Source organism: Tasmannia lanceolata, unplaced genomic scaffold (assembly GCF_043159265.1).
Source record: "Tasmannia lanceolata isolate RefF3 unplaced genomic scaffold, GAP_Taslan_0.1 ptg000007l, whole genome shotgun sequence".
Classification (NCBI taxonomy): Eukaryota; Viridiplantae; Streptophyta; class Magnoliopsida; order Canellales; family Winteraceae; genus Tasmannia; species Tasmannia lanceolata.
In genome coordinates, this window is record NW_027518684.1 from 2,203,156 (window position 1) to 2,218,565 (window position 15,410).

At 39.8% G+C, this 15,410-nt stretch overlaps 1 protein-coding gene across 1 annotated transcript; it reads left to right on the plus strand.

Moving 5' to 3' along the window:
• Positions 1-10,088: 10,088 nt before the first annotated feature.
• Positions 10,089-12,394, plus strand: LOC143880785 (mavicyanin-like). Its single transcript, XM_077383761.1, has 2 exons — positions 10,089-10,448; positions 11,896-12,394. The coding sequence occupies exons 1-2, from the start codon at positions 10,244-10,246 to the stop codon at positions 12,285-12,287; spliced, it is 597 nt and encodes a 198-aa protein (XP_077239876.1). The 5' UTR covers positions 10,089-10,243; the 3' UTR covers positions 12,288-12,394.
• The last annotated feature ends 3,016 nt before the right edge of the window (positions 12,395-15,410 follow it).

Consider the following 15,410-nt stretch of genomic DNA (forward strand, 5'->3'; position numbering starts at 1 on the left):
TAGTTGTTAGTCCAACCGCTCAGCCTATCAACGGAGGCTTTCCTATCAGAGGGGGTACTCCTATCAGAGGTGGTACTCAATCGGTTATGAGTGACGGTAAGGGGCCAATGGAAGTATATGGCATGTTTGTTTGAGCCCAAGAGATAGAAGCTGATACATTAAAATTTGACCAGTTAACAGTTGGGGCAATGTTTTATGACATGAGACACTTCAAGAAGGTTGTTCGAGAATATGCCATTCGACAGAGATTCATCTTTAAGAAGGCAAAGTCATCATGCAAAAAGTACTCCGTTCGATGCAAGGAAGATGGTTGTAAATGGCGTATAACGGGTGTAAATCATATGACTTTCGTGGTAGTGAAGTCGTTTGTTCCGGACCATACGTGTACAACTAAAATAAGGGGCAATGATCACCCTCTTGTTACAGCAGCTTGGGTAGCTAAGATATGTTTACGTTTATTCGCTCCCCAGAGGATGTTCGTCAGTAAAGTCCCTTGAAACTACAGATTCCATCGATTTGATAACTCAAACGTGTAGTTGTCGAGCCTTCCAAACATATGGACCTCCGTACGGACATGCAATCGCAACCATTAACATCACAGAATTCGATATGTATGATTACTGCGATGAATGTTTTGATGCAGAGAGGTATCGAGATACATATGCTGAGGTTGTACACGCAACACTAGATCAGACACAATCGCATGAAAGTCCTGAACCGTTGATTACAATATTACCACTGCTTGCGAAGCGACCGCCTGGAAGGCCACATACGAGAAGAACATATCGCGAGTTGAAAGGTGGATTACATTACAAGTGCACCCGATGCCGACAACTTGGTCACAAAGAAGAAGTTACAAAGAACCTCCCGTCGTTGGACCGAACCTCGATGAAACTGCTATTGAACCTTCTGCACCAATACTCACGAGATCAGGCCTACCTTGTCAAGCTCCCTTCTTTACGTAAGGGTGTGGGTTTTTTTGAGGAGAAGTTGTATATGATTTTTTTATGTACTCATATACTCTTATGAATTTTTTTGTTAGTTTGTAAACAATGCCCGTATTCAGATACACTTATAATTTTTTTGGAGTAGAAGTCACCCTATTTTTGAAACGGTAACGGATCAATTGCTCAGTTATTACAGTGGGTCCCACAGTTTGGCATAACTTGGCTTGATATGGTCAAGTAATAATAGAGGTCCCTTCCATCCCTTGTAATTTCTAAATTTTCATATGTGATACTCCCATTTCATCACTTGGTCACCCCATTTTCCTTGACCTGGTAACCCCTTCCAGGCCCAACAGACATGAACCGAAAATTTGTCAGGTGTGAAATCCCATTTCATCTCTTGGTCACCCCATTTTCATATGTGATACCCCCATTTTCCTTGATCTGGTAACTCCTTCCAGGCCCAACAGATAAGAACCGAAATTTTTTCAGGTGTGATACTCTCATTTCATCTCTTGGTCACCCCATTTTCATATGTGATACTCCCATTTTCCTTGACCTGGTAATCCCTTCCAGGCCCAACATACATGAACCGAAAATTTTTCAGGTGTGATAACTCCATTCTATCTCTTGGTCACCCCATTTTCATATGTGATACCCCCATTTTCCTTGACCTGGTAACCCTTTCCAGGTCCAACAGACATGAACCGAAAATTATCCAGGTGTGATAACCCCATTTCATCTCTTGGTCATCCCATTTTCATATGTGATACCCCCATTTTCCTTGACCTGGTAACCCCTTCCAGGCCCAACAGATAAGAACCGAAGTTTTTCCAGGTGTGATACTCCAATTTCATCTCTTGGTCACCCCATTTTCATATGTGATACTCCCATTTCCCTTGACCTGGTAACCCCTTCCAGGCTTAATAGACACGAATCGAAAAATTTTCAGGTGTGATAACCCCATTTCATCTCTTGATCACCCCATTTTCATATGTGATACCCCCATTTTCCTTGACTTGGTAACCCATTCCAGGCCCAACATACATGAACCGAAAATTTCCAAGTGTGATAACCTCATTTCATCTCTTGGTCACCCTATTTTCATACGTGATACCCCCATTTTCCTTGACCTGGTAACCCCTTCTACGTAACAGAGGGTTGTAAGCCTGTAATATTTTTGAAATAAACAAAACCGCCTGAGGGGTATTTAGGTAAAAATCATGTCAGAAAAAGTAAAATGGACCCATTTCACAAATTTGAAATGTGCGGGTACCGTTTCACTATTTCCGCTATTTTTTGGACCCTTTTGACCAAATTTCCTTTGAAAATTTTGAACCACTGATATTGGAACTACCAGATTTTGATAACGAGACGAACTCAGTTGTCTTTTCTATAGAATGATCCTAACCATCTGATCTTTAGAAGTTGGACCTCTATAGCTCGGATATTAAGGATCATCCGATAGAAATGTTAAAGCCTGTGTACTTTGTGGTCCAACAAATTAACGATTTGGGTCATTCGCGCTGGTCATAAAACTGGATCCCTAATCATGAGATGTTAGAGAATTTATCTGATGAATGGTTGTATAAATAGGTACCCATCATCCCATCCTTGACATTTGATCCAACAGCAGCTGTTGGATCAAATATCAAGGGTGGTACCTCTGCCGTGCCACCTTTACTTGTTTGTAAGGCCTTTCAGCATATAAATTCTCGAGATTCTATAAGTTGTGTCGTGCGTGAGCATGAAGTCTAATTTTTTTCAAAACGGCATGGGGCCCACTTTATAAGATGATCCAAATCGTTCATTGGTTGGGCCACAATGTAAATAGATTCTACACCATAGATCATCTTCATTGGATGATCCTGAACAGCTCCTCTACATTTCGGAGGGTTACGATCATCTTATGGGAATGATCTACGACGTACAACTTATTTGCATTGTGGCCAAACAAGTGAACGATTTTGATCATTCTATGAAGTGGGCCCAACAATACTTTTTGAAAATAACTGGACTTCATGTGCACACAGCATATAAATTCTTATAACTTATAGCCAAAATTCTGTCTCGTTGGACAAATCCAAGCCTTTGATTTTGGAAGATATTTTTGGATGAATATAGATCATTGTTTATATATATATGGACCAATTACCAATGGGGACAAACATTAGGCAAAATTATCAACAGGACCCATCCTTTTCAAAATTATCAACAGCAAAATTATCAACAGGGGACAAAAGAGGTATTGTCAGTAAAAGCTGGACGAAAATACCCTCTGGCATTTACAACACGTTTTGACCTTGTTTTCTCCTTCTTCCCTCTTCTTTTACTTCTCTACTATCACATTTTTTATTTTTTACCCTACTAGTCATCTTCCTCCTTGTTCAGCCACCATTGTTGCTGGCAAATCTTGAAAACTTGAATGTTGAGTTCTTACCATCTATCTCTTTGTATTAGGTTTTGTTTTTATTTTTTTATTTTTGTTAGGGTTTTGCACTATTTTTCATTCCTCTGTTTCTGATTTATCTTGTTAGGATTTAAGCGATTTGTTTTTTAGGGTGAGTTCTGGAGATAATGCATGGATGGCTTCACTCACTTTTTTGGAAGACAAGTGATTGTATAAGAAAAAGTTGATGTAATACATGAATGGATGGCTACACATTTGTTGATTTACTTAATATTTTTTTTGTAATACACAAATTGGGATGTAATACATTAAGCACATTTAATGAAAACAACATCCATTTCTTTTGTTATTTCTATCATGAGCAGAATTATAATGCCATTAGAAGAGTTGCTATAGGCAGGGGGTTTTGTAGCAGAAGGGGTTTATCAACTCTCTGGAAGGGGGTTAGTAACTCTCAAAAGTAGGGTTACCAATTTTCGAATGGGCTTATCAAGTGCTTGAAAATTGGCAGAGGGTACTGGAGTTTTGGAAGAGGGTTTTCAAGTTTCTAGGATTGGGGTTATCTAGTAAAAAAAATGGGGTTACCAATTTTCGAATAGGGTGATCAAGTCCCTAAAAATTAGCCAAGGGTACTAGAGTTTTGGAAGGGGGTTTTCAAGTCTCTGGGATTGGGGTTATCTAGTATAAAAATGGGGTTACCAATTTCTGAATGGGCTTATCAAGTCCTTGAAAATTGGCCAAGGGTACTGGAGTTTTGGAAGGGGGTTTTCAAGTCTCTAGGATTTGGGTTATCAAGTATCAAAATGGGGTTACCAATTTCCGAATGGGCTTATCAAGTCCCTGAAAATTGGCCTAGGGTACTAGAGTTTTGGAAGGGGGTTTTCAAGTATTTGGGATTGGGGTTATCTAGTATCAAAATGGGGTTACCAATTTACGAATGGGCTTATCAAGTCCCTTAAAATTGCCCAAGGGTACTGGAGTTTTGGAAGAGGGTTTTCAAGGCTCTGGGGTTAGGGTTATCTAGTATCAAAATGGGGTTACCAAATTCCGAATGGGCTTATCAAGTCCCTTATGAACACTTTTTTTACTTTTTGTTTTTTTTCACTTGTTCATTTTCACGTTTTTTTCTTTCTATCGTACGATTCATCTTCCTCATCCTCCATTGAAAGGGAGGGAGAAATGCAAAACCCTAAAACAAATGAAAAACAAAACCTAGATATTAAAAGATAGATGGGAATGAACTCACGTTTCAAATTTTCAAGTTTTCCCACCTCCAATGGTGGCTAAATGATGAAGAAGATGACTGGTAAGGTAAAAAAAAAAAAACAATGTTGAAAATGAATAAGTAAAAAAAAAAAGAGGGAAAGAAGAGAGAAGAGGGTAAAGTGGAAAAGCAAAACGTGTTGCTTAAGAAAAGGGCATTTTCGTCCAGCTTTTAATGACAAGACCTCTTTTGTCCCTCGTTGATAATTTTTGAAAAGCATGGATCCTGTTGATAATTCCACCTAATTTTTGTCCCCCATTGGTAATTGATCCTATATATATATATATATATATATATATATATATAGAGAGAGAGAGAGAGAGAGAGAGAGAGAGAGAGGGGAAATGGTTTGTGTGCGGCTGCACATATAGCTTATCTGTGCATGACTGCACAAACCATGGGGGGCCACATTTTTGGAGGGATTTAAAGCATTCATTTAGAAGGCCCTTCCATGGATAGGGTGTGTACCAAAAATCAACCCTATAGGATCATCCTAACCTTGCCATTTGTGGAGGGAAAAAATGGGCAAAAAGAGTGTCGGTCCATTTTCCCCTCCAACTTCGATTGGGTTAGGATGATCCAAAGCATTCATTTGAAAGGCCCTTACATAGATGGGGTATGTACAAAAAATCAGCTCCATAGGATCATCCTAACACATCTAAAAGTGGAGGGCAAAATGGACAGACACCGTTTGCCACAAATCTGCCCATTTTTGCCCTCCACTTTTGGAGGGGTTAGGATGATCCAATGGACCTGATTTTTTGTACACACCCTATCTATGATGGGACCTTGCAAATGAATGGTTTTGATCAGCACAAAAAATGTGGGACCCATGTGGTTGGGCCCTCGGCCACACCTAAGCTTAGGTGTGGTCGACCGCCCAATCTTATATATATATATATATATATATATATATATATATATATATATATATATATATATATATAGGACATTTCTTACACACTTGTGTAGGTAAGTTACCTACGCACTACCTTAAAATACAGTGGGGGCCCACATTGTTTGGGTGATCCAAACAATTCATTTGAATGGTCCTCACATAGATAGGGTGTCCACAAAAAATCAGATCCATAGGATCATCCTAACCATTCAAACTATGGAGGCAAAAAATGGACTAATTTGTGAAGGTTTATACACGTCCATTTTACCTCCACAAATCGTAGGGTTGGGATGATCCTATGGATCTGATTTTTTGTGGACACCCTATCTATGTGAGGACCATTCAAATGAATTGTTTGGATCACTCAAACAATGTGGGCCCCCACTGTATTTTAAGGTAGTGCGTAGGTAACTTACCTACACAAGTGTGTAGGAAATGTTCTCTCATATATATATATATATATATATATATATATATATATATATATATATATATATATGAGAAAACTGTTGGTGAGCTTAAGCGCACCAAACCTATGGTGCGCTTAAGCTCCCCAATCGCATGGGGGCCCACTTTGTTAGGTGATCCAAAGCATTCATTTTAAAGGCCTTATGATAGATAGGGGGTGTACCAAAAATCAGCTCCATAGGATCATCCTAACCCCTTCATTTGTGGAGGACAAAAATGGGCAGATTTGTGTCTGTCCATTTTTGTCCTCCACAAATGGAGGGGTTAGGATGATCCTATGGAGCTGATTTTTGTTACACCCCCTATCCATGTAAGGGACTTTAAAATGAATGCTTTGGATCACCTAACAAAGTGGGCCCCCATGTGATTGGGGCGCTTAAGCTCACCAAAAGTTTGGTGAGCTTAAGCGCACCAACAGTTTCCTCTATATATATATAGAGGAAAATGATTGTGAGCTTGAAGCTCATATAGCTTATATGAGCTTGAGGGCCCAAACACATGTGGACCACATTGTTAGGATGATCTAAAGCATTCATTTGAAAGGCCCTTACATAGATAAGGTGTGTACAAAAAATCAGCTCCATAGGATCATCCTAACCCATCCAAAAGTGGAGGGCAAAATGGACAGACACCGTTTGCCACAAATCTGTCCATTTTTGCCCTCCGCTTTTGGAGGGGTTAGGATGATCCAATGGAGCTGATTTTTGGTACACACCCTATCTATGATGGGGCCTTGCAAATGAATGGTTTAGATCACCACAAAAAATGTGGGACCCATGTGTTTGGGCCCTCAAGCTCATATAAGCTATATGAGCTTCAAGCTCACAATCATTTTCCTCATATATATATATATATATATATATATATATATATATATATAGGAAACTATTGGTGCGCTTAAGCTCACCAAAGTTATGGTGCACTAAAGCGCCCAATCACATGGGGGCCCACTTTGTTAGGATGATTCAAAGCATTCATTTGAAAGGCCTTATCATATATAGGGTGTGTACCAAAAATCAGCTCCATAGGATTATCCTAACCCCTCCATTTGTGGAGGACAAAATGGACAGACAGTGTTTGTCCACAAATCTGCCCATTTTTGTCCTCCACAAATGGAGGGGTTAGGATGATCCTATGGAGCTGATTTTTGGTACACACCCTATCTATGACTAGGCCTTGCAAATGAATGGTTTGGATCACCTATGGAGCTGTGGGACCCATGTGATTGGGGAGCTTAAGCGCATAGTTTCCTCATATATATATATATATATATATATATATATATATAGAGAGAGAGAGAGAGAGAGAGAGAGAAGACGGTTCCTACACATATGTGTAGAGAGTTCTCTACACACTAGCTTAAAATGCAGTGGGGGCCCACATTGTTTGGGGTGATCCAAGCCATCCATTTTAAAGGCCCTCACATAGATAGGGTGTCTACAAAAAATCAGATCCATAGGATCAACCCAACCCTACGATTGGTGGAGGTAAAATGGATGTCTTTAAACCTTCACAAATTAGTTCATTTTTTGCCTCTACAGTTCGAATGGTTAGGATGATCCTATGGATCTGATTTTTTGTTGACACCCTATCTATGTGAGGGCCTTTAAAATGGATGGCTTGGATCACTCAAACAATGTGGGCCCCCACTGTATTTTAAGCTAGTGTGTAGAGAACTCTCTACACATATGTGTAGGAACCGTCTCTTCTCTCTCTCTCTCTAAATATGAATGGTTTGGATCACCCAAATAATGTGGCCCCAATGTATTTTAAGCTAGTGTGTAGATAACTTATCTACACATATGTGTAGGAACCGTTTTCTCACATATATATATATATATATATATATATGAGAGAACATTTCCTACACACTTGTGTAGGTAAGTTACCTACACACTACCTTAAAATACAGTGGGGGCCCACATTGTTTGGGTGATCCAAACAATTCATTTGAATGGTCCTCACATAGATAGGTTGTCCACAAAAAATCAAATCCATAGGATCATCCCAACCCTACGATTTGTGGACGTAAAATGGACGTGTATAAACCTTCACAAATTAGTGCATTTTTTGCCTCCATAGTTTGAATGGTTAGGATGATCCTATGGATCTGATTTTTTGTGGACACCCTATCTATGTGAGGACCATTCAAATGAATGGTTTGGATCACCCAAATAATGTGGGCCCCCACAATATTTTAAGGTAGTGTGTAGGTAACTTACCTACACAAGTGTGTAGGAAATGTTCTCTCTCATATATATATATATATATATATATATATATATATATATATATATATATATATATATATATATATATATATATATATATATATGATTGTGAGCTTGAAGCTCATATAGCTTATATGAGCTTGAAGCTCATATAGCTTATAATGTGGCCCCCACTGTATTTTAAGCTAGTGTGTAGAGAACTCTCTACACATATGTGTAGGAACCGTTTTCTCATATATATATATATGAGGAAAGTGTCTCTAGTCTCTCCCCTAGATAAGCTTATCTACTCCTCCCTTTAAAAAAACACAGTGGGCCCACGCTGTTTGGATGATCCAAAGCATTCATTTGATAGGTCCTAATATAGATAGGGTGTGCCCAAAAAATCAGCACCAAAGGGTCATCCTAGAACTTCATTTTGTGGGGCACACCGTGTCCAAAATGGACGCATATAAACGTGGACGTTTATATGTGTCCATTCTGGGTACCACAAGGCCCCCACAAAATGAAGTTCTAGGATGACCCTTTGGTGCTGATTTTTTGGGCACACCCTATCTATGTTAGGACCTATCAAATGAATGCTTTGGATCATCCAAACAGCATGGGCCCACTGTGTTTTTTTAAAGGGAGGAGTAGATAAGCTTATCTAGGGGAGAGACTAGAGACACTTTCCTCTATATATATATATATATATATATATATATATAACCACCATTTAAATGCTGCAAATGGGAGGCCTAGATCATCGTTCCGCATTCTCTTGGAACGACTTCGCTTTGTTTTGAAAAATCAGTGAATTTAGCAACTGGGAATCTGGGGATTTAGAGATACGAGCAGAATGCGATGGGGTTAGAGAATGCCACTATTCTCGACAATGAAAAAAGACGCAGAAGCGAAGAAGAGTTAACAAAAGTAACTTTTGTTGCCATGTGTAAAATATTTGTATACATTTAAGAAGGTATTTTGTTGTGGGGAAGTGATAAATGCGCCCCTATTCGTTACTTGGGATACCCAGCTGCAGTATATCTATGACTGCAGAGGGGCTGATGTACTTCACATAGGAAGGATCCAACCGACCTGATTGCCGCATAGGCACATACACTGCAGCTGGTTTTACCTATTCTCTCATTCATGCAGAAGTAAGCAACGAAATGTCTTTAAGCGAAATTGCCTAGCAAATCCCATTTAATAATGCTATAATCTAGTTAGGAAAACAACATTTCCACGACTTCATTTCTATAAGCCACTCATAGGGTGCACTACTTGGTCAATGGCCTTATTAGCGCAACTGTGCCATGGGACCTACAACCTAATCGTGCTGTAGTGTGGCATGCAATCAGGGCCGTCCACCTATTAGCTCCTACATTGGATCTTCAATATGCAAAAAATACACAAACAGAGCAATCCTACAATCCAATTAATCGAGTTTTGATTGTTAAATGTGGGCCCAAAAACCAATAACTGTACATAATGAGGCGTTGAAATTGGGATCTAATTCAATTCCACTCAATGAACAGATTCATGCTTGGTACAAAATAAATGGCTGTCATGGAGCTCTCTGAAACAGGCGTGTCCTCATGGGAGATCCTCCAGACAAGAAGCTCACCAGCACGTAAATACCATAATTTCCGAACTACCCTCACTTTTAAAATCACCAAAATACCCTCCCCCAGTAAACAAATCCCCTCGCTCTCCTTCCATTTTACTTTACGTGGGAGCGAACATGTCTCACTTATAACCACCACGTGTCACAAAACCGTTTATGCTCAGTCAATGCACAAAATCATGGCACGTGGCAATTGGAAATGTAACTGGTTTCGACATTAACTACCCCACTTCCCTCTCACCCTCGTCCAAACGTAGACATAAAATTAACTACCTTCCCTCTCTCTTTAAAAATCAAACCCTCCCTTTCTTTCCAAATTCCAATTCTCCTTCACTTTACAAACACCGTTACAAAATTTTCTCTCCCCACATTTCTTCTTATATTAAAATCTTCATTGCTTTGCTCTATAGACACCATTAATGGCTTCTTATTCAGCAGGGATACACTTTTGCAACATCATGATCTTATCTTCTCTGTTGTTGATCTCCTTTGCGCCGCTCTTCCAGTCGGCTTTCCTGTTCCGTGTCGGCGGGCCGAGAGGTTGGAGGAAACCCGATGGAAACGAGACGGAAACTTATAATGAATGGGCAACCAAAATCAGATTCCACGTTGGAGATTCTCTCTGTAAGCATATTTTAATCCTTGAATTTTCTTTCTCGTTTCATGTTTTTAATTGTTAAACCATGAATTTGCTTGAAATCAGATTCTCATGAAATTGAATTCGTCATCTTCATAGGGAGAGAGAGAGAGAGAGAGAGAGAGAGTAGAAAATACGAGGTTTTTTATGGTGTGTGCACATGAAATCCAGTACTAATTTATGAAAAGTATACTGGGTCCACTTCATAGGATGATCCAAACTCTTAATTTACATGGTGTGTGGGCTTGAAGTCCAGTAGTCATTTATGATTTATTCCTAAATAATATTTTCTTCTTCTGATAATGCTGAAATAGTGTATTTTTAAAAAAAGTGCACCTAAAACTTGAAAACTCATCATATGTTTCAAATGAAATTTATGTAGATCTTTTTTCAAAACTTAATATTACATAATCCAAACCCTTAATTTGTTGTGCCACAACATAAATATGCTGTAACCCTTGAATAATCTTGGTAGGATGATCATAATCCTCCGATACATAGAGAGACTGTAAATTAAAGATACCTATATAGATCTCTATAGAGAGTAAGATACCTATATAGATCTCTATAGAGAGTGTACATTATAGAAACCTCAATAGATCGGAAGGTGATGATCATCATATGAAGTGGAGCCCATTGTGCTTTTTATAAGTAATGGAGTTCACGCCCACACATCTTATAAATTGTCAGAAAATGCAAGGTTGAAACTCGACGAGTCGAATCAGTAACTGAGTTGTGATCGGTAACAGTTTGGATCATGGTACGTGCAGAATGTATTATTTAGGCATTCTAATAGCCAATTATACATAAAATCCACACAAGTTTTTTATTTAACAATTCGCAACTGAATCGGTCTTGTCACATTGACTCATCCCAGTTGAGTTGAGTTGAGTTGAAAGTGGATTTAAACCACGATACACCATACCAATGCTCCTAATTACCTTTCTCATTATCTCAGACGGAAGAAGAATTCTGATTCAAACCCTTTGATTATTAGGAGTTTAAATGTTGTTCGCATGAAGTCCACTATTTTTCAAAAACTACATTGGGCCTAATCCGTTCATTTGTTGGGCCACAAAATAAATAGGCTGTATGCCGTAGGTCAATTCCTTAGGACCCTAACCCTCTAGGTCAATTCCTAGAGGGTGAGGATCATCCTATGGAAATGATCTAATGATCTACGGTGTAGAATTTATTTACATTGTAGCCTCACTGCAGTACTTTTCGAAAAATACTGGACTTCACTAGCACACATACCATATAAAATCTCCATTTCTATTTTTCAAAATACACCATGAGGCCAACATCATAGGATGATCCAAACCGTCAATAAAGGACCAAACGGGCTTACACCATGAAAAGATCTGATTATGAGTTTTGACTTTTCTGCCTTTCTCTTTTCTGCTCATTTTGTTATTTTTCTTTCTGTTATAGACTTCAAGTACAAGAACGACTCAGTCCTAGTAGTTGAGTCGGATGATTACACGGGGTGCAACATATCGGACCCAATCACGGCCTACGAAGATGGCAACACCGTTATCAAATTTGACCGATTTGGCTTCTTTTACTTCATAAGCGGAGTTCCTGGACACTGCCAATCGGGCCAAAAACTGATCATATGGGTCATGGGACAGTCCGAGGAAACTCAATCGCCTGCATCTTCGCCGGCACCGGAGTCCGGGGATGGGCAAGGCGGGCAGAAGGGGCATGGGGGTGGCTCTAACAGTCCTAATTCCCCTAATTCCACCGTTAAATTGACAGTTGGAAGTTCCTCTTTGCTTATGGCTGCTCTTGGGGGCATTATGGCCATTTCCTTGTTCATTTAAAGTTGTTATCTATTAGTTTTCTTCAGGCTACTGTTAGAACATTTTAGTTTGAACTGGTGATTAGTGTGGATTATTATATATATATTGATCAGATTAGTCCTTTTGTATTGAGATTTTAATTATTTGATATGCTGCCGGCATACAGTGTTTTTAAAAAAAAAGAGGGACTGTGGGGCCCTCTTCATAGGATGATCCAAACCGTTCATTTGTTGTGCCGCAAAATAAATAGGTTATGCATTGTGAATCATCTCTATAGGATAACCCTAATCCTCGGATCTATGGCAACCTTCAAGGCATGTGCTTTTGCATCAGGCTTATTTGAAGCAACTGTTGGACGATAAGAGCCAACAGAGTAAAGACGATGAGACTCTAGAAGTTCGATAATAATTTGACATAAATGGGGATTTATAGGGACTTGTTAGTCCACAGTGAAGTATTTGCGACATGTATGAAGACAAATAAAGAATCATTTGATCATACGGCGGTACCTATGTTGCGTTAGTACAGGCACAAGTGTCGAAATCCAACACGGGTATCCAGTACGATTGATGGCTATTAGGATGGGTAAAACTCAAAACATGCGTTAACTGTAGATTAAGTTTGGGGAATAGTATTGAGAAAAAAATAGATAAAGGAGATGTATAGGTGTTTCATGGTGTTAAAATCGAAGACATGTCCGACGTGAATACTTCGCCCATTTATAAGAATGCATGTAACACAGGGTGGTGCTTTTGACTATATTTTTTTTATCATGCAGGATAGCAAAAAAAATTCTCAAATTCATACACATCAGGATTAAACCCAAGACGATGGGACTGGGTGTCTGCCACACATCAGGATTATGATACCTCCTGAGGCTATTCTGCCACCCAAATTCAAAACCCCTGACTATGATAAATATGATGGGACTGGGTGTCATCGGAGTCATGTAGGATGGTTCATAAAGCTTTCCCAACAACATGGACTTAACCCCGAGCAGATGGCACAACTATTCCCAGTGTCCCTTGTGGGAATCGCAAAACAGTGGTTCTTGTGCCTGAAACCCGAAGAAGTCAGGACTATGGAGGCCATAGCAAACAAACAGGTCGAACAATTTTCGATGGAGGACGGAATAGAGGTTACGAAGAGGGATTTGAAGCAGTTGAAACAAGGTCCGCAGGAGACATTTGCCTCTTTTATCCGGCGATGGAAGAGAAAGTTAGCGCAATTGAGTCAAGCACTCTCAGAGGCAGATCAAATCAAACTGGTAGTAAAGAGCGTATCCTCTGAATATTTTCATTTCATGGCACCTCAGCACTACCCAAGTTTTGATCACCTGATAAAGACGGGAACTCAAACTGAAGATGCTTTGGTAAAAGGCCTGAGGTCCAAGACTTTATCCGAAATCAAAGAAGGGAAAAGACCTATGGTCGAGCCAAAGGAGGTACATAATGTCAATTCTGTTAGGACTCCAGTCAAACCAGTAGTGGAAGGGGAAGAATCAGCAGAAAAGAAAACCAGAAAATTTACTCCGCTTCCTTGCTCGTTATCCTACATTCTCAGGAGATTGATCAAGGACAACAAGATCGAATTGTCTGAACAAAGAGTCCTACCTAATCCTCTGCCTAAGAATTGGAGAAAGGATTTATTTTGTGCATATGATCGTGGTTCGGGTCATACGACTGATAAATGTTATACTCTGAAGCATAAAGTGCAAGATATGATCGATGAAGACGAGCTCACTATTGAAGAGCCTGGTGTTCCTCAAAAGCCTTTCGATGCTCATGCTGTCCCGCCACTAGCTTCAATAAATGTCATTTCTACTGAAGGACCAATCTTGGATCCTGCATCTCTCATTCACCACATTTCTGAGACGCCACTTGTTCCATCAAACACTCGATCTGTAGAAGAATTTGTTGAGAGGACTACACTTGTCAGAATGGAAAACTGGATGGTCAAGCTCTTTGGTCAGATGGCTATGCTAACTGAGGAGGTGAGGGAGATGAAAATTCAGATGCAGCACTTGTCCATTAAATGTGACTCTGTTCCAAAGCAGCTTGTTGATATGGATACTGTAGACACCCCATTTTGACAAGGCCCTAAAGTCCCCGAAATTGAATATCCAATAAAATTTCCAAATTTCGAGTCCCAAGATGTTCCGAAATTAATCTCCGCAAATTCCTGAGGGACTGGGCCCAAATGAGAAGAAGGTTTGAATCTTGGAGCATCTTATTGTGCATATTCCTAGGTACAAATTCCCCAGGAGGTTGTTAGTATTCTCGGGGATACCCCTGCAAAATTTCGTGGCAATCGGGCGAGAAATGTAGAATAAGACGGGTGAAGTGGGTGCAGTAATTAAAGTTGGGTTGTGATAGGGTGGATTATCAAAGCATGGTTGTGTGGATATCACCCTCCTTTTTTCAAAAAAGACAAGATATTTTTGTTGGTAAAATGGTGATTTGTCATCTCTAGAAGGGCAATTTTGGAATTTTGATAATACTTAGGGTGTAAGCAATCCTTAGGGACCCTTGGATCAAATCAAAGGGTCAGGATCGTTTGAAGAGAAGAAAATTTCTACCCTTGTTTTCCAATCAGCCCCCTTGTTCACCAAATAAATAACCAAAAACGCATTAAGGGGGGGCTGTCCAGGTAAAGAAGAGTGGGGACAAATTCGCCATTTCTCTTTAAATAAGCCGTCGGGCTAGGGTTTCAAAAAGAAAAAAAAGAAAAAAAAAGAGAGCTCATTCATTTTCGAAAGAAAAAAAAAACAGAGAGAGGGAGGAGCCGCCGCTGACCATCGCCTCCATTCCACCATTTTCTCCGGCCAAAACACCTCCCTCGCCGTCGGCAAGCCTCCATCCACACCACCTTCATCTCCATCTCTGCCACCTCCCCTCAAAACCCATTTTTCGTTTTCCATCAAAACCACCCAAACCCATTTTTAAAAAAGAAAAAAACCATTCTCACCTTCTTCTCATTTCCCTCCACCATAACCCATTTTAACCACCACTATCCCCTTCCCCCAACCGCCACCTCAGCCGTCATCTCTACCATTTTCCCCCAAAACCCACTTCGAAAATCCTCCTCCACAGCCACTCTCCACCGCCACCAACCACCCTCTACCATTTTTTTTTAAAACCCATC

What these genes read in the sequence shown, in the direction of transcription:
- LOC143880785 (XM_077383761.1), top strand. Translation starts at nt 10,244, where the DNA reads ATGGCTTCTTATTCAGCAGGGATACACTTTTGCAACATCATGATCTTA. An exon ending in CCACGTTGGAGATTCTCTCT is followed by an intron (nt 10,449 to 11,895) that starts GTAAGCATATTT and finishes TTTCTGTTATAG; the next exon opens with ACTTCAAGTACAAGAACGAC.